At 37.8% G+C, this 19,885-nt stretch overlaps 1 protein-coding gene across 6 annotated transcripts in view; it reads right to left on the bottom strand.

Annotated features, from left to right (window-relative positions):
- GRIK2 (glutamate ionotropic receptor kainate type subunit 2) overlaps positions 1–19,885 on the bottom strand; it is a 611,480-nt gene that overhangs the window by 276,908 nt on the left and 314,687 nt on the right. For all 6 annotated transcript variants that reach the window (XM_073336875.1, XM_073336874.1, XM_073336872.1 and 3 more), the window contains 3 exons: positions 17,784–17,927; positions 16,191–16,298; positions 3,881–3,994 (listed from right to left, as the gene is read on the bottom strand). In XM_073336875.1, the coding sequence (XP_073192976.1) occupies positions 3,881–3,994; positions 16,191–16,298; positions 17,784–17,927 (366 nt within the window). The remainder of the gene's footprint in view (positions 1–3,880; positions 3,995–16,190; positions 16,299–17,783; positions 17,928–19,885) is intronic.

The following is a 19,885-nucleotide window of genomic DNA, read 5'->3' as shown; positions in this document are numbered from 1 at the left end:
GGTAATTGAGCCAAGTAGTCTTTTCTGACAATATTTTAAAATGCGAGAAAGGAAACAAAAGTGTAGAAATAAAGCGAAAATGATGGTTTTCCATGCTATATCTTTGCATTTCTATAGTTGCACTGGAGATTCTCTCTCTCAGATTCCCTGCCTATCGATGTAGTATCTAGCAAAGTGGCTGGCATATACCATGTGTTACAGATGGATCAGCAATGGCATACATCTGGCATGCCAGCTGTGTAATTTTCCACACTATCTTTGTTTTCCCTAGTTTTCAGCCAGCACTGATACCACGCTGCCCTTCAGAGGCTATATTCTTATAGTGACAGACAATAACTATTTAATGACAATAGACATTGACATTCAAAATGTTAAAGCTTTGCAAAACACTAAAACACAAAATGTCAACATCACATGTCAAAATAGATGAAGTAAATATCCCTCAACCAAACCATAATCATTATAAAAGCAGCATTTTTCTTACTTTGCCTACCTGTAAATTTAAATTATCAATGGAAATCTTTTTTTGTCAGTTTGTGTGTGTACGGTGAAGTTGACATTTACCAACTTTTACTGATAAAAATATAATCTTTCCAAGCCTACTTATATATCAAAAGGCGCAGAAGAGGCTTTTGGACCTTCAATTATTTTGAGCACCTCCCTCCCCGTTTCTTTTGTTTTCAGTTAACAAGAATTATTACAGTTACCCAAGCCTTCAGCAAACAGTAATTAAGGTGTAAAAAGGGAATTACTGCACTACAAATGAGCAGCTAATAACACCCATTTGAATATCCTCCAATTTCTTTTCTTAATTATGCATTCCATCTGGAAGTGTGGGATGAAGACAGATGTTTACACAACCAGCAACCAAAAATTACCCTGAAGAAAATGTAGCTCTTGTCTACACCGGGAATTTGCCCCAGTTACAAAAACTTATGTGGCCATTCTAATGCACACCTCTGGCACATACAGGCAAAGCCACTAGTTGCACTGATGGATTTTACCTTTTTGCAAAGCCAGCATTCTGACTAAAATAATTGCCATTCTACTAAATTAATATGACATATATGCTAAATTGATTAAAATCTTGCTAACCCATAGATCTCAAAATATAATTGTTAATGGAGAATCGCCAGTTAGAGGAGATGTTTCTAGTGGGGTCCTGCAGGGTTTGGTTCATGGATCAATATTGTTATCACTGATATGGAAGAAAATATAAAATCATTACTGAGGAATTTGGCAGATGATTCAAAGATTGGTTGGGTAGGAAATAACGAGGAGGCCAGGTCACTGATACAGAGCAATCTGGATTGCTTGGTAAAATGGATGCACTCAAACAACAGGACTTTTAACATAAGATGTATACACGAACATACATCTAAGAATAAAGAATGTTGGCCATACTAATTGGACTGGGTATTATATTTTCTGGAGAACAGCAACTTTGGAAAGGATTTTGGAAACATTACTGATACCAATTGAACATGAGCTCCTAGTGTGACATAGTGGCAAAAACATCTAAGATGATACCTGGATGTAAACAAAGTATTGGGGGTGGGCAGGGAGGAGAGCATTATTACCTTAGTATATGGCATTAGTGAGACCATTACCGGAATGCAGCATTCATTTCTGGAGTGCACATTTTTTAAAAAGGATGTTGAAAACTTGAAGAGGGCTTAGGGAAGAAGTGAAAGAATGATTCTGTAAAACACATCTTACAATGAGAGACTAAAGAGTTCAGTCTTAAGCTTATGGAGAAGAAACATAAGAGATGATGTGATCATGGTCTGTAATTACCTATACAGGAGGATGATGATATTGCATGGTTCTTTTAAATATAGCAGCCAAAGTTCTAAAAATATCTAATGGCTGGAAGTTGAAGTTAGTTATATTCAAATTGGAAATAAATTGCATATTTTTAACTGAGGATATTTAACCATTGGAACAGGTTCCCAAGGGATGTTGGTTGAGGCCCCATCGCTTGGAGTCTTTACATCAAGAATCAATATTTTTCTAACACATATGTTGTAGTTCAAACAGGTTTTTGGGCAAGACGCAAAAATTATTAGGTAAACTACTATGGCCTGTGTTATGCAAAGCGGTCAGACTAGATAAGCACAATGGCCCCTTTTGGCATTATAAATCTATTAACCTATGAAAATCCAGTTTGAAATTTTAAAATAAACCTAAGTTGCCAGCATTGTCTGAATGTCAGTTCAGATACGACACAGAACCATCACCCTTCTGATTGGACAGCAGAATTAGAGGAATAGTGTGCATGCAATGTAGTTGCAGCCGTGGCGGGCCCAAGATATTAGAGAGACAATGTAGGTGAGGTAATAAACAAATATATCTTATTGGACCAACTTCTGTTGGTGAGAGAGACAAGCTTTCAAGCTGCACAAAGCTCTTCTTCTGGTCTGGAAAAGATACTCCCAGTGTCACAGCTAAAAGCCAGGTGGAACAGATTTGTTTAGCATAAGTAGTTAGCACACATTCCAGGTGAAGTGGACCATTAACACCTCTGCAGTCATAAGAAAAAAATGGGATTAGTGGGTTTCAGATTGGTTTAATAAGCCATAAACCCAATGTCTCTGTTCAGTCCATGATGTTTAGTGTCTAGCAGAATTATTAATTTAAGCTCTCAGGCTCCTCTTTTGAAAGTGTTGTACAGGTTGCCTATAAGGATGAGGACGGATAGATCAGATAAGAGTGACGGCTTTGTGAAAAGTGTTCATCCTCAGATAAAATGATGTTTTTGTCTTATATCATCATATATATTATATATTGTTATCTTTTCTGGCAGGATCTTGTAACGTTTTGAGTCGGTATGTGCCGGTCTCTGGGGAGCTTGCTTCTGATGATAAGGTTGGATGGGTTGTTTGAAGCCCAGAAGTGAAAGCAATGAACCCCCACTTCTGGTCTTCAAACAACCCCCAGTCTCTCTCAGGTCATCATCAGAAGCAGGCATATCTCTGCTAACTACTTATGCTAAACAATCTATTCCACTTTGCATTTAGCTGTGATTCTCTGTGAGTACTGAAGAAGAGCTCTGTGAAGCTCAAAAGCTTGTCTTTTTCACCAACCGAAGTTAGTCCAATAAAAGGAATAGTATGTTGCATTCTGATGCTTGTAAATGCAGAATGGTGGGAGTCAAGTAGCATAAACCCTTGGAGAACTTCTTTTGAGTTAAAATTAAAATTACTGTTTTAAAATAACAGTACAGATATTAGTGAATATTAATTTGTATTATCATTGAAAATATACATACAAGAAAGTTAAAATACCTGGCTCACTGGTGTTAATTTAGTAATGAGGATGAAAATAACGTTGAGGAAAATTGTTCATTTAATTTAAGATAATTGCTAAGAATAAAAATCCTTTCATATGATTAAAAAGAAGGCTTACTTAAAATTTTCAAGATAATTCTGATTAAAAAGACGGAAAACACTTGCTACTGTTTGTGACAATAAAACCTTATGGCATTATCGACTGACAAAAAGTAGGGACAGTGTTCTGAATTTGAGTCAGTGGCCTAATCATCTTTCTAGTTGATTTGAATCACTACATTTTTTTTTCTAAATATGACATTAAAAAAGTCTTGATTAATTTGTTTTGTACAATTTTTTTGCCAATAATAAGCAAACCTAAATTATTAAATGAGATAGCACTAAAGTGAGAGTAAATTTACATCAATTTAGACCAGAATAAAAATCCATGACTAAATTAACACTGTAGCTCATTCATTACAAAGTAATTGCTAAATAACTGTAAAATACATGACATATTATTCATTATCGATGTAATTAGTACAACTTTTTCTATCCACTTTTATGTACATCCGTATTTCCAGAAAAGGAATGCAAATATAATTACTTACCAAGATGGTAGTAACAATTAAAGAGCGATTGGATAGGGAATCTGTGATGTTTGCTGGTTTTCCTTTCTGATTCTCTGTCATGTTAAGGCCACTTGCTGGATCCCAAGTTCCAATCTATAAAAACAGCATATGCACTTTATAAATTGTCCATCAATTCTATTAGGCACCTAAGAGAGAATACTGTAAAGGAGAAGTTAAGACTGCTAACGCTTATTATTCACCTCTACTACATTATCTGCTGCCGTTATATTAAAGTCTGCTTGTTTAAAGTATGATTCACTGTACTTCAAATTGTGCCTGGTGAAGTGTGACATTAAGGGCAAAATGATGCAAAGAATTTCTAAAGTCACTCTGAGTGCTTAATTTCCCATTTAAACTTTCATTCTCCTAGATAAACCACCTCTGATGATAACTTGATAGCAGACAGGAATTCATTTGCAGAGCTTACAGTATCCCTTCTGAAAACGGATTTATCCCTTCTTCTCATCATAATTAGCATAAGGGCAAAAAAAGATATTTTGGGGAAAATATTATAGGGAAGATTCCAATTTTATTAAGTGGAATAGTGTGATTGATTTGCTGATAAGATTCTGTACATATATCTTCTGACACTTAGGGCCTTGAAGTCCTTATCCCAGAAACAGTCAATAGGAGTTTTGCCTAAGTAAGGAGTTCAGATTGTGTCTTATGGGGCTGCATTACTCCAGTGTTATGCCCACTAAAATCAACAATTACATGAGTGTAAAATTTGAATAACCAAGTGATAAATCCATACCTTAGCACTTCTCTTTAGGTGTAAGACTATTTTGGTTCCCTTGTCTTATTTTAGTTCATTATGGTGTATAATCCCCACTCAGAACACTGACAAAATTGGGTCAGAGATGCCTGACGCACCCAGTCAGTGTCCAACCTGATGCTTAGACTGTGAGAGCTGAGCCTGGTGTAGGAGGGGATCCCCACCACTGGCTCAATCAATCCCTGTGCCTGGTGAGGTGGTGCCACACCTCAGCCCCTGGGGACCCCAGTCACACTCTCATCCCTCCCCTTCCACCTCCCATGCCGTTGCCACCCCTGAGCTTCTCGCTTTCCCTTTCTCGGGGGTGTGAAGGGAGACCCTCAGGAAGCAGTATTTGTTTTCCCTTTCCTCACTGCTGCTGAACCCCCTCCACCCCACTTCCTGGGCTGCTGTACTCCCTACACACACACACACACACACGGGGTGTGTACTCCACCCCTCCCCCCCAACACACACACACACACACACACACAGTAGTGCCACTCAGGGCAGTTTTTGTTCAGAAAGGGCCTTAAGCTACTTTTCATACACTGATGTGAGCTCTCTTCCTCACCCCTCTGGAAAATAAGGTGGAGCGCCTTTAAATCTGAGTAAGTAAGGAACTTGAATAACCTTACATAGTAGTATGTTTCAGTTTGTACATGTGAATATCCTTTGGGGAGTAACTATTACTGAATTTCCAGACCACAGGGTTCTAAAGCAGTGCTGCCCAGTCAGTCAACGCAAACTGGAAACCAGTTGCAAGGGGGCAATCAGAAATTGGCACCCACTGGCTAAAAAAGCAGCAAAATCCTGGGGTGATTAGTAACCAGCAGGAGCCCAGGCAGGGAAGGGAAGGAACAGCTCCCCGCCTCATTCTGCTGCTGCCTCCATCACTCAGCCACCCATAAAACGGTGGGCAAAGTGCAGAGATGTTGGGGAAAGCAGTGATAGGTCACTTGTAGAAGAGAACTGGCAAGAAGGGGAGAGATAAGGTAGGAGCTGGGGAAGAGAAGGCTGAGACTAGGGGTGACCTGGGTTTGTCAATGCTGTTCCAGTACAAGACTGAACTGGGTAGGGTTAGGTTAGGTTAATCTCCACTAGCTTTCCAGCATATTCAGCGACTATAGCCTCGCCTCAGGAAAGTCGTCTATGAATAATACAGATGCAGATCCCTAAGGAGATACTTATGGCAATTCCATATGTATATATTATCCATTTCAAATCTTAAATTCAGGAAACAATATTTTATTTTATTAAGCCTGCCTAAAAATTCTGATACCTGTAGGCAATTAAAGTAATTTCCTCCACTACATCTTTCAACATGGGGAGGGATAGCTTAGTGGTTTGAGCATTGGCCTGCTAAACCCAGGGTTGTGAGTTCAATCCTTGAGGGGGCCATTTAGGGATCTGGGGCAAAAATTGGGGATTGGTCCTGCTTTGAGCAGGGGGGGTTGGACTAGATGACCTCCTGAGGTCCCTTCCAACCCTGATATTCTATGATTCTATGAACATAACATGTGTTTCAGTTAATCTAACCACATTTGTGAGTCACTGAGGATTACCACATTAGAATTTTGGTTTTCCTTAACCAAACCTATCTAGTCTCATAAGTGGTTGCATCATTTAAAGGAGAATTTCTTTGTGTGTAAAAAAAAAAAACCTACTATTTTATCTAAATAGATATACTGATAGTTGCATGTTACTGCATTCTGTTTATCTTTTTTGAAAATTGTGAATAAAGAATTTTAAAAATTGAAGGAAATGGAGGGCCAGACTGACATAGGTGTGCCATCTTACACATTCTCTCTTTTGGGTGAGCAAAGCGTCAACAATTTATACCATAGATATGACAGACACTGTTATTGTTCGCAAGTAATACAACATATCAACATTCTACTAAAAGCTATTTCTCCATGAATGAAAGTAAAAGATGAAGATTAACGTTGGCACCAAATCCGCAGCAGTCAATTTGTTTAGTGCAATTGTTTTAATTCTCAAACAGTCTTAAGAACTGAATAGATTTAGTTATGTATGTTTATTAAAACTGGAAACCAAATAATTCCCTTAAGGCAAAAAATGTAGTGGAATCCAACCAAGGTAATTTATTATGTATAATTGCAATCTAGCCTCTCTATGGCAATCTAAACATGTTGAGTATTATAAGGTACAAGTTTAAAGGGAGGTTTACATAGCAATTGCAGTTATGAGCAAAACTTTATCATCAGATCTAAGACAGTTGTGGAGGAGAATTTAATCTTCAAATCCTTATTCACATAAGTAGCCTTATGTGAGTAGCCTCATGACGTCACTTAAATTACTCTTGTGAGTAAGAATCTCATGTGAATAAGGGTGCATAAACAGGCCCTAAACACTCACAATTTTTAGTTGCAGCCAAAGAAAACTACAAGTGTATGTTCCTACAGGATACATATTTATAAAAAACTAGGCTTTTGGACTACTTGGAGATCAACATTCAGCATTGACTTTCACATTGTTCTCCAATAGAAAGGCAGCCAGCAATGTCAAAAAGGTCTTGGGGTGCTGCTAAGATACAGATGAACCAAACATAACAGAAGGGGACAAGGAGCAGAAAATGGAGAAATCTTTATTGAACCACAGATAAGACAGTCAGTTACTGACTCTCAGAATTATATTATTATTAAGGGTCTATTTAGCTTGACATATTGCGGAAATTGCAGATTCCACAATATTAGGCTTCCACTGCAATTTTGACAGCAGGAGCCCTGCCGTGTGCAGGGCTGACAGTGGAAGCCCCCAGGGGCAGGAGGGGTGCTGTCAGCCCCAGGCCCTTGCTTTCAGCCATGGGCAGATGATATTGGGAACCGCTGCTCTGAGCCTTTTGTTCCTGCTCTCAGCCCCAGGCCCCTGCTCTCAGCCCCGGGTGGCAGACAGCAGAAAATCACAGGAAATTAATAGACTTTATTACTGCAGTTATTACTTTTCCATGGTTTGTCCTCAACTCTGCTGCAATTTTTTGACAATCATCCCGCAATTCAAGTAGGGCCTTAATTGTTATGTAATTAATCTCTACTAACAGAACTGTATGTCTTATGATTAAGAGAAATCAGTTATTTGTAGGCAGGTATATACACAGTTCCACTGGGTCAATCAATCAAATAGATCCTTTCACTACAATATTAACAGGGTTTTCGTGACATTTATCTGACACTGGCTCAATATAAACATAATAAAAAAAAACTGAAAGGATATCAGAAGTCTCCTAAAAATATTCAGTGTGTTCTCCAAAAAAATATAGAGTTCAGCAATACCAAAAGATATGGTCTGGAAATATCCACTTGCATTTTAAAATGAATTAGCTTCATTTGTGCTCAAACATCTTGTATTCACTTTCCACAAAGATTAGAGTAACTGAGTTTCCTCCCACACATGTTCATGGAAAGAACTTCAAACGTGAATAAAATAAGTTTGAATTTGCACAATTATTTGTGCCAGAATAAAAAAAAAACAACCTTGGAAGACTAATGTAAACACTATCAGAATTCACAAATGAGCAGTTAGTCGAAGGTGTGGAGAAAAATATCACTGTGCAAAGGAAGGCCCGCAGATTCTATAGTAATCTAAAATAAAGTATCTGGGAAAAGGCAGTGATTTAGCTTAGTTCTTCTGAAAGCTCCAGAACAGCCTCAACAAATCTGCTGCAAAATGTTTGAAGTGGTCTTTTTGTGTTACCACATATCACGTTGTAAAATTCTGCTTTTAGTCATGTCAATAACAATCTAGCAAAAAATTATTTGTGAAAAAATTCTATTCCACTTTCTGTGGAAATGTAAGAAATCAAGTTTTTAGCCTCCTGTTGAACACCCTCATATTCCATTCAAAGCTACTATATTTGCCAGGAACAATCTGATTTAATACAAATCCTCAGACTCTGTAAGACGTGTATTGTACTCATATTGAAACAGAGCTTGGCTGAATTCATGTCTAGACTACAGAGGAATTTACTGTGTGTCAGTCAAATGAGACTTTCTATGCAATTTATTGCCTACTTAGACCGTAGATAAAATGTCATTTTTATAAATAACCAAATGTTCTTTCGCTGTTATTTTCAGAATTACCCTCAAAATGTTGACATTTTTCTGACTGAGAGGTGCCCAAACATGCATGTACTGATCTAGATGTGGTGCCTTTAGTGTTGCAATAAGAGGGATCATCATCTCGAGGGTCTGTGATGCAAATTTGTCAAATGTGCAGCCAAAATCACATTGGCTTTTTGTCCCATAACACATGACAAGCTCCTATATAGTTTGCTGCTCTCTCATTTTTTTATAGTTATTAGACATTTCTATAGTGCTTATTCAAAATCTGAGCTATCATCTTTTTGGTATTACTACTTCCCATTTAAGTCCTTCCCATTTAATCTCCGAGTTCCATATTCCATTTTCCTCAAAAATATTTAACTTACTTGTTTGAAACTCATTTTGTTATTGCACATATTTCTGATCTCTCCAGATTTTTGTTCATTTGTTTGTCCTCTCTGGCATTTGCATAGTAATATACCTCTCACTTTCATATTTGTTAATTTAAGTAATGTGCCATGCACTCCTCCTTCCAGGTCATTAATGAAGATATAAAATATAACCCAGTCCTGCAGTGTAATACTGGACAATATTTTTCAACTCAATTCATGCCATATATTCATGTCTTTCAGCCAATTTTCAGTCCATTTGATAGTGTTCTTGTCCAAGGCAATTTTATTCTTGTTTTGCTAGTAATATTTCATGACACAATGTATCAAATGCTATATTAAAGTCCAGGTATAGTGGGGACCAACTTAAAGTAATTTTCCCCCGCAGAACAGCCTTATTATAAATTATCCTTCACTATAATCAGAGTGATAATTTGCTTTTTATAATAGATTGACACTCCCAAATTGTTGCACTGTACTTAATTTAGGTTTCACTATGTCCAAATTCATTAAGGAGATTCTGCTATACGTTGTTTACTGAACTCTAATTCTTCATTTTCATGTATTATTTTAAAAAATCAGGTTTGTCTGGCATTTCTTGCTATTTGTACATTCATAGTGTTTTATTGCTTACAGGTCTATTATTCTCTAAGGCCAATATTTTTCAAAAATGGGAGCATCCAGGAGAATTAATCTGGATTAATTTCAGGTGAATTTCAAGTGGATTTGTTAAGCCATATTAAATCTCTGTGTGAACACTCTCCTGCAGAATTAAAGTGGTGGTATTTCAGTTTAATTACTTTGGAAAATAATTACACTAAACCAAATTAAGGCCATTTTATTTCTGAACAACAGGAATTTAATGTGGTTTAACTAATCCACTTCAAATTCACACCTTTAGTTAATTCAAATTAATTTTCCTGGATGTCCCCATATGGACAAACCCTTAGGCATGGTCATTCTGATGCAGGATCATTCCCTACTGCACTATCTAAGGTTTTTATTTAGTACAGTTTTACGAGTCGCAAGAGATGGGTCTTCCACCACTTCTCTTTGAAGGCTATTCTGCTGCTTGAGCCACCTAACTGTGAGAAAGTTTACCACAATATATAGCCATAATTTTCCAGTTTGTTAATTTCATAGTTCTACTCACTTCCCCATCTTTGTTGTGTGTACTCAAATGCTTATAAACCAATATATCATTCTCAGTCACTATTTACCTAAAATAAAATACTTAAACTCTTCAATTTTCTATTAAAGCCAATTTCTCCACCCGATTATTTTTGTTGTTCTTACTGCAGTTTGTCAATATATTTTGGTAATAACCCAAAATGAATGCAATATTTCAGTGAGGTCACAATAAAACACATAGAAAGGGATTACTAACTTCCTGCTCTGTGATACCTTTGTAGCAGGCAGCTCAAACTAGTGGTTTTTTGTTTTAGATTTTTTAACCTCCATGGCCTACTATGTCTATTTTGCCATCTCTTACTGCTTCCCAAGTTTCTCCCTTCTCTTAGGTATGTGTGTTTTAGATTATTTTCCTCCAGATGTATATCTCCAATCTTTTCCAAACTGAAAAATTTCTGACTGCATTTTCTTCCCAAATTTCTAATCTCTGCGGCTCTTTGTTTCACTTTTGTCTTGACTGTGGTTCATATCTCCTAATTTCAACTGTATCAACTGTCAATTTAATTAACATGTTTTTTGCTCCCTCTTCCAGACCTAAAATTATGTTTAATAAGGCCAGACATAACACAGATCACTATGGAAGACAATAGACACTTCCTGTAGTTCAACATGTTGTCATTTATCAATATTTTTTGTTGATGGTGTTTCAGACAGCTTTCAATCTACATGACACTGTTTCTATCCAAGTCAATTTGCATTAATTTTTCAAATAAGATTATGAAATACAGTATCAAATACTTTACTGAAGTCCAAACATATTATATCCACTGTATTCTTTTCATCCACTAATTTTGTATTTCTATAAAAAAAAAAGCAATCAAGCTTGTCTGGCATAGTTTATGCTGCTTATTGTTCTTATACTCCTCCAGTCCTCTGTGTCTGTACCAGATGCTTGCTTTTTTATTTTTTTGTTTCCTGTATCCAACTATTTTATTCCTGTATTTCACTGTTATTCATTATTAAATTGCATCACATTGGTTTTGTTAATGCTTCTGAAACATATTATAGGGCCGGATCCTGAGAGGGTCTGAACATCCTCAACTCTCTCATATCAATCAAAGCTGAGGGTGCTCAGCACCTCTCAGAATCAGGCCCACAGTGCTACTTCATCTCTTCCTCAAGGTACCCACCAATAATAATACCCAGTTTTGATAACTGTATCCCTTCTAGTTATTATGTATTCCCCGTATTTTTTGTAAAGTACATAAATACTTATGTTTGTTGTTATATATATACACACATACATATGTGTGTGTCTGTAGATCATTTCCATCCTTTCTCATTTTCAAATAGGAATCATATACCCACCACCCTAGCTTAAAATCTATTTAGCAAGCTCAGTTTTAAATCCATGTTTGTTAATTCTTCTGATGAAATGGAGATCTATTGCAGACCATTCCTCTCTCATCAAAGAAAGCCTTGTAGTGCTCCATAAAAATAAGCTCCTTCTCTCTGTTCCATCAGCTAGTACTCACTGGCTATTCTCCAGAATCAGTCTTCTCCCTTCTTCACACTCACATGTGGCACAGGTAGACTCTCTGTGATGCTCAGCTGTATTGCTGTCATAATCAGTTCTATTCCCATGCCTCTAAAGTCATCCTTGATTCTACAGAACTATTAGCCCCACTTTTCTCATTTACTTCCATGTGGACTGCAATAAGTGGATATTCATTACCATTATTTAGGTTCTCTTTGGCCCGTCTTGTAGTATTCTTTTTTCTGTCTAAGGATCCAGAATATTAAAAAAAAATGACTGTTGATGGCTTGGACCATATTTCCATAACAACCATTTGCCAGTCAAAATAACTTAACTCTTGCTTCTGGTGGCTCCCTTTCAATCATTACTCAGGAGACTGATTGTCCTCAGTCTCCTTTTAGTCTATTTATTCCCTAACTCATGAAGGCCAGAGTGTGTGTCACTGGTGACTAGGTTGAACAGCTCTGTCATAAATATAAAGGAAAGGGTAACCACCTTTCTGTATACAGAACTATAAAATCCCTCCTGGCCAGAGGCAAAACCCTTTCACCTGTAAAGGGTTAAGAAGCTAAGAGAACCTTGCTGGCAATTGACCAGAATGACCAATGAGGGGACAAGATACTTTCAAAGCTGGGGGGAAGAGACAAAGTGTCTGTCTGTTTGTGTGATGCTTTTGCCGGGACCAGGTCAGGAATGCTCTTCAGAACTTCTGTTAAGTTAGTAAGTAATCTAGCTAGAAATGCGTTAGATTTCCTTTTGTTAAAGGGCTGGTAAAAATAGGTTGTGCTGAATGGAATGTATATTCCTGTTTTTGTGTCTTTTTGTAACTTAAGATTTTGCCTAGAGGGATTCTCTATATTTCGAATCCGATTACCCTGTAAGGTATTTACCATCCTGATTTTACGGAGGAGATTCTTATACTTTTTCTTTAATTAAAATTCTTCTTTTAAGATCGTGATTGCTTTTTTGTTGTTCTTAAGATCCAAGGGTTTGGGTCTGTGTTCACCTATGCAAATTGGTGAGCATTTTTATCAAGCCTTCCCCAGAAAAGGGGGTGTAGGGCTTGGGGGGAAGACGTCTCCAAGTGGGCTCTTTCCCTGTTCTTTGTTTAACATGCTTGGTGGTAGCAGCATAGGGTTCAAGGACAAGGAAAAGTTTGTACCTTGAGGAAGTTTTTAACCTAAGCTGGTAAGAATAAACTTAGGGGGTCTTTCATGCAGGTCCCCACATCTGTACACTAGTGTTCAGAGTCGGGAAGGAACCTTGACAAGCTCTATACTGTTTCCCTTCTCTTCTTCCTTGTTGTCTGTCTCCCTTCATACTTCACCATATCCATCCCATCCTTGGTCTCAAGTGGCTGGGTCTCTCATAACAGTCCCTCCCTTCGTGAACTGATTCAGCTTCTCCTACTGTTTCAGACCCTTCACTTTTTCTTCCAGAATGGAAGTCAGCTTGCACTTCAAGCATATGTATCCCACCTGGCATTCACACAGATAAAGTAACATTTTCTGCAATTGGCTGTCCGTTTCTTTGGTGGTCATATCTCAGTTACTGCTAATACCACTTGCTCTCTTGCTGAATCAAGAATCTACTATAAATCTTCATTCTTAAACGTGCTTGAGGAATAACCAGTTTGAGGCTCTGTGGTTGTATCATTGCCACTAGGCTAATATGAAGCCTCTAGTAGTGGATTTGGGATAGGATTAATATAACAATGAATATTATTTACATTAAACTCCTTTATTCAGTTATACATAAAGCTTTATGGAAAAAGGAAATGAGAATCCTGTTGCATATTGCAAAATTGACTTCTTCTGCTCTGTATAGTAGAAGTAAGATTTGGGCATTCGTACCTTGGGGCAGTATTTGGCAAAGCTTTCTCAGGAGCTAAGGGAAGCCACATATGAGGGGCTTGTAAATGCAATTTATAACTTTATATTGTTCCGCCTGCTGTTAAGAATTTAGTATTGCAAGGACAGCAACTCCCTATTGAAGAGTGGAAAACTAAATGGGTTCGTCTCTAAGGTGCCACAAGTCCTCCTGTTCTTTTTGCGAATACAGACTCACACGGCTGCTACTCCGAAACCTACTCAATATTAGTTGGTTTGTATTGTTTTGTTCTATTTTAGGTGCTTTGTTGCTGTTGGCCCTTTACATCTTCTTGATTGGAAGTTGTAAGGTGGAAAAGCGGTTTAATGAGAAAGGAAATATGTATTTACAAATACGTATATAAAGAAAAAAAAAAGTGAGGCAGATTGAGTGGAGAGCACTGATTAACTAAAACCAGTAAAAGGTGGAACCAAGGGACTATAAATCTGGTCTATAGCCCCCTGAGCTCATTCCAGCCTGGAAATGTTCCAGTTTAAGAGCCCAGCTGGACTAAGACCTCTGATTCAAGTTAGACACTCACTCAACCTAAGTGAGGCTCTTGTGATGGTTATATCTCTGAATAAGAGGGGCTTTTGCCAGATGCCTTCGTGTCCTTGAAGGTGGATTTCGGTGGTTTCATATGATTGTTGCTATTAGAGTTCTGAAAGTTAAAAATAAAAGTTCCCTATTTTGATACTTGATGGACTCCTGATTTACACTCTGCTTTAATTGTTTATGCTGTATTTACTGATTCGATGATACATGCTACTACAGTTGTATTATGACAACCTGCTCCTGTCATTTGCAATCACTTTCATATCTCAGAGCAAAGTTTTCAAATGTGTTTTCCTATAGCTAGGCACCTATATTCATAAAGTGTAGGCACTTAAATGAGAGGTCTGATTTTCAGAGCTGGTGAGTGCTCATCTCTACATCCCCTCTCCTGGTTCTCTTCTCTGCTCCACACATTTTCCAAGACAGTCTTCCTCTTTCAATCAGACTCAATCCCAAATCCCCACAGCTCACAAAATTTGGCCCATAGTGGACTAAAGTATTATGTCATTTCTCTCAGCAGACCCAGCTTTGCTCCACTATATTCCTGTATTCAGCACAAGCATACATGATGCCTCTCTTAGTTAGAGGGAAAGATTAACCTCTTCCTTGTTAACCTCTGCACATGTTACATTGGACATGGATTGGGAGAGAAATCAGGCCAAAATTTCAGACATGGGTGCCTATTGTTAGGCACGGTATATCCACAGCTATCTTAAGAAAGCTGAAGATGAAATGAGAAATGAAGCTCTGTATGTTTCTCTTCCCCTCTGTAATGTAGCTGAATTAAGCCACACTTGATAACCTTCTTTTGGAGTCAGTTGAATAAGGTCATGCATTATGTAGTAGATTTTCAATGGAGCTCATCCTCCAGCAGCTCCCACTGAAACACCTACATATGTGGCCAAATTTTCAAAATTGTTCAGCACCCAGGAACTCTTTCAAAAACAATGACCTGTCCAGTGCACTGGACACTTCTGAAACACTGGCCATTTCATTTAGGGACCTAAAGTGGAGCTGAGCAACTGTTTTGAAAATCTGTGCTGCAACTCTGGCACTATTAAAATCAATGGGAAACCATTGACTTCCAGGGAGTAGAATTTCAAGCCTGGTCCAAATTATGGGTGTGCTGCACTTCTTTCAATGTATTGCTATCAACCTTAATTTTGGACTGGGGTTGAGCAAATCCCTGTTGACTGTACGTTTAGCGCTTATGGAGCGGGACAGATACTCTCCATTTGCTTTCTTGTTTTAAAACAGAAAGCTGTTTAAATTTCACCTCGACATTCAGATTCCTCCCCACATTATTACCCCATCTCCCCAGAATTTCCTAACAAAACCTGATTAAAAGATAACAAACCATCTCTAGAAACCCCCAGCCCTACTTCTAGAAACACTCAGCTCAGTATCCAGCCCTCTGTTTCCATCATCCTCTTTTGCAAAATATATGCTTGTTATTTACCGTCTCTTGAGCACCCTACAAAATTGTCTTAAGCATTTAACTTGTTATACTTAAAAATGCTACTCTATCATTTTTGTTACTGTTCTATGGTTCTATGTTGATTATTTATATCTGGTGACTGATATTCTGTAATCGCTCTATGGATATGAGCTGTATACGCAAATATTCAGAGCAAAACCCAAGTGTTTCTTAATTATAATGGTAAAAAGACCCTAGCTAATGAAGGTAGTACACATTCCCATAGTTCTAGCATAACACATTGCCCAAAACAAAATGCTGAAGTTGTCCTAAGTAATACTTTACCTCAACTTCCAAATTGTGAGTTAATTCTATTTCCATCACCATAAACATAAGGGGTTTTTTTATAAGGTTATTAAAGGCTACCTCCTACTTAAGAGCACAAACATGAACCTACATTCAATATGATGCAGTTGTAACATGGTATAAATAGATCTCTCATACAGGGAAAGTATTTAATTTTTTTTTAATACTTCACATTATTCTCCAAGCAAATAGGATGAACATGTCAAGTACCTTTTCAAGACCTTCTTCCTTGAGGCTGATCACATCTAAATCAAAATCTGTCCTTAAGCCATTGGTTTTGTTGAAAGTTATCCTGCCTGTGAGGCCTTCCCAGTGGGCCTATGGAAGAAGAAAAATAATTTCCATAAATAAGCCACAAAAAAAAGAACAAAAAAATAATTTCTACCAAAATGGGAATATTAATGATTCATTACATTTAAATAATTCACCTTGTGGCTGATCTAAAGATAAAATAATTTCATATTCATTTCTGAGATTCTCAGGGTTTTTCCTAATTAAACCAACCTTTCGTTAATCTCTGTACACAATTTCTTAACAGCCTTCCATTTTAGCCAATAAAAATTGGTCTTAGTGTGATGAAAGACTGTTTCCATTAACTCTTCTCAGACATTTATAATTACCATTTTTATTTTCCCCACTATATGCACTGGATTTGTTTAATTTCTGTCATTTTTCTTTTCTGCAAATAAAGTCTTGATGCTGTGAGGTGCTGAGCCTCAAATCCCTTTGAGACAACAGGCATCGACAGGAGTGCTGGAACAATTTTTATAGTGGGATTGCAGAGAGCCATTTAAACAAACAACGTCAAGCCTGGGGGTGCGGCAGCACTCCCAGGACCCCTAGTTCCAGCACCTATGACATTGAGGGACCTGAGTCAGCACCTATCAGAAATGAACGCTTAATTTTAGAAGGCACAATATATTATTTTCTTATAATTTTTAAGTGGTAGAGCCTAATGATGCCATTAATGGGTTCTGCAAGCATGGTCATTGTTAATAACTGAAAATAAGAAGAATATCACTCTCCCAATGTATCTGTTATAGTGAAAGCATTCAAGAGGAGATGTCAGAAGAGCAATTTATGATCTTGCAAGTAGGCACCGTTAAAAATGGAAATTTACGACACTGCTGTATTTATCTTTACCACATTATTTCCTCTACTGACAATGGAAAATTCAGAGGTAGGCACTTACGGAACAACATATTTGAACAATGTACCATGCTGACCCTCAACGTCTTAAATTATGCATGATTGTATAAGGACTAAATTTTAAATAAAATCCAAGAGAAGTTACATTGAGGCAAAACATATAAATTTAAGACATTTATGGGGAAAAATAATCCAGCCTATAGATTTTTACGTTACCAGAGCTGTACAGCATAAATAGCGAACAGATTAAAGTGGAAAAGGCTGAGGTAAAGGTTGCCTGGGAAGTGGTGGACCAAGGAATATAGGCTAGAATTTTGCTTTTAGAATTATTACATATTTGCTTCTGTGATCATTTTAGCATCACAGAAGTTCCAAGAAAGATCTATCAGCAAAACATTTCATTTTGTCTATTTGCAGTGCAGTACTTTCACCCTTTTGTGGTTTTTATATTTATAAATTGCTCCTGTATGAACAACCATATGAGCAGTTTTTAAACATAAATGAGGCTTTGACTGGAAGTCTCCCCACACACAACAAGCAGAAAGAGTCCCACCTGCTGGTAAAAAAAAAATTAAAGTAGACTAAGGGTGGGGGGAAGATGGGATGGAGGATAGGGGTAAGAAGAAACCAGAACATATTTTATTAATGACATACCTCTTTAATGAGACTCATAAAGCGGGTCCCAAAGCGCCATGGTTTGTGCCGATTACACTGTAATGAACTGACAGTCATCTGTGGGAACTGCTGGACAGCCACTGACACCACATGAACTGCATCATACATTAAAGCTGCGTCCGTCTGAAATTAGAAAGAAATCAATGCAGTGAACACAAAATTGAAAGTGCATGACAGAGAATAAAAAAAGAGAAAGAAAAAAATCTGTCCTGCTGTTTGTTATAATGCAGTGTGACAGGGTCAGGCCAGATGGCTACAGGAGAGTGATAGAAGGCAGATATATTAGCCCCAGGTTAAGTAGGTCCCTTTTCCCTAAGAAAGGTAACAGGGAAGGTTCCAGAACAATCAGGAACCTTCTGGAGACAATTAAGACTGACAGGCTGATTAAAACACCTTCAGCCAATCAAGAAGCTGCTAGAAGCAATTAAGGCAGGCTAATCAGGGCACCTGGGTTTAAAAAGGAGCTCACTTCAGTTTTTGGTGTGTGTGTGAGGAGCTGGGAGCAATGTGTTAGGAGCTTAGAGTGAGAATGCATACTGTTGGAGGACTGAGGAGCACAAGGATCATCAGACACCAGGAAGAAGGTCCTTTGGTGAGGATAAAGAAGGTGTTGGGAGGAGGCCATGGAGAAGTAGCCCAGAGAGTTGTAGCTGTTGCACAGCTGTTCCAGGAGGCACTCTAAACAGCTGCATACCAGGAGTAGAGGGCGGGCCCGGGTTCCCCCCAAACCTCCCAACTCCTGGTCAGACACAGGAGGAGATGACCTGGACTGTGGGTTCATGAAAATGGCCAAACTGAGGGCTGCTGTGAAGCTCCAAGGTGAGCAAATCCACCAATAAGCGCAAGACCCACCAAGGTAGAGGAGGAACTTTGTCACAGCAGGCAGAAAACCATATGACTGCTTATGCAGCACTGTCAAATAAAACATAGTTACCAAGTTCCTACATCAGAAATGTCAAGCTCTTCAGTTTTAGCTTTTCTTTTTAAATCCAGATATAAGGGCCCAATTACATACTATCTGGGATCACTGCAGAGCTCTGACAACTAAGATGACTTGTTTAATATTAAAAAAGAAGTACCTTCAGGGGCTATTTAAATCACACTATGCATGTATAAGTCAATGAGCAAGTTATTCTCTTGGGTCAGGAGAAAGATTACAAAGGCCTCAGCTAAGAAGGAACATACACAGGCAGTGAAAATAATATTTTTTCCATTTTAGAAGTACAGAGAAGATACAATCCCAAAGGTGCTCAGCATATTCACTAATCACTTTTTAGGAACTCAGTTTAATCCCTAGGGTTGATTTGACCAATTTTTCTCATAAATGAGAGGCAATTCAAATTTACATTAAAATTCATATTCATTTTAATTGTTATCTTGTGCCCCTCCAAATAAATAGTCTTTTTACGCTCAGTAAATGCTAACCAGCATCATGCTCACAGCATTGAGCTACTCACTCAACCGACACACTACACTGTGCAAAGAAACCAATATGTCTCTTTCATTTTGTTTGATAAATAGTGGCAAGTGTTGCCACCAAAACTGAGAAGAGGACCTCAGACTCAGCTGGTGGAAATGAACTCTGCCATCTGCTCACCATACCATAGAGAAAAAGGACCTATTTCCCCTTCTCATTCACATAATTAGTGAGCTGTGAAATGAGTTCTTTAATGGATAGGAAACCTGGAGATTATTGCACTTGTCACAATACAATGTAATACAAAATGAGCTTATGCAAATGCATCTCAGGGCATTTTACAATATGCAAAAGTGCTATGCCTTTATAGACCATAAGCCACGTTTAGATTGAAATAGGTCTCCTGAGGTGACATTTCAAATTCAAATGGGAATAAATCCCAATTTCGAAATAGTCAGTACAATGGCTTCAGATGATTCAAGCAGCAACTAAGCTTGTACTGATACTACAACTCAGACAAAAAATACACAGATCCTAAATTGTTCACCACCTAATAACTCATTAAAATATTTTTAAGGCCAAATTGATATCTGAGAAGGAGCCAATATAGCTCCCAAAAGCTGGAGTAATATACAAAGTCTGCTGTGTATAAATTAAAATTCTG

The sequence above is a fragment of the Lepidochelys kempii genome, chromosome 3 (assembly GCF_965140265.1).
Source record: "Lepidochelys kempii isolate rLepKem1 chromosome 3, rLepKem1.hap2, whole genome shotgun sequence".
Lineage (NCBI taxonomy): Eukaryota > Metazoa > Chordata > Testudines > Cheloniidae > Lepidochelys > Lepidochelys kempii.
The sequence above is the reverse complement of the archived record's forward strand: the minus strand, read 5'-3'. Positions and strand labels throughout refer to the sequence as shown.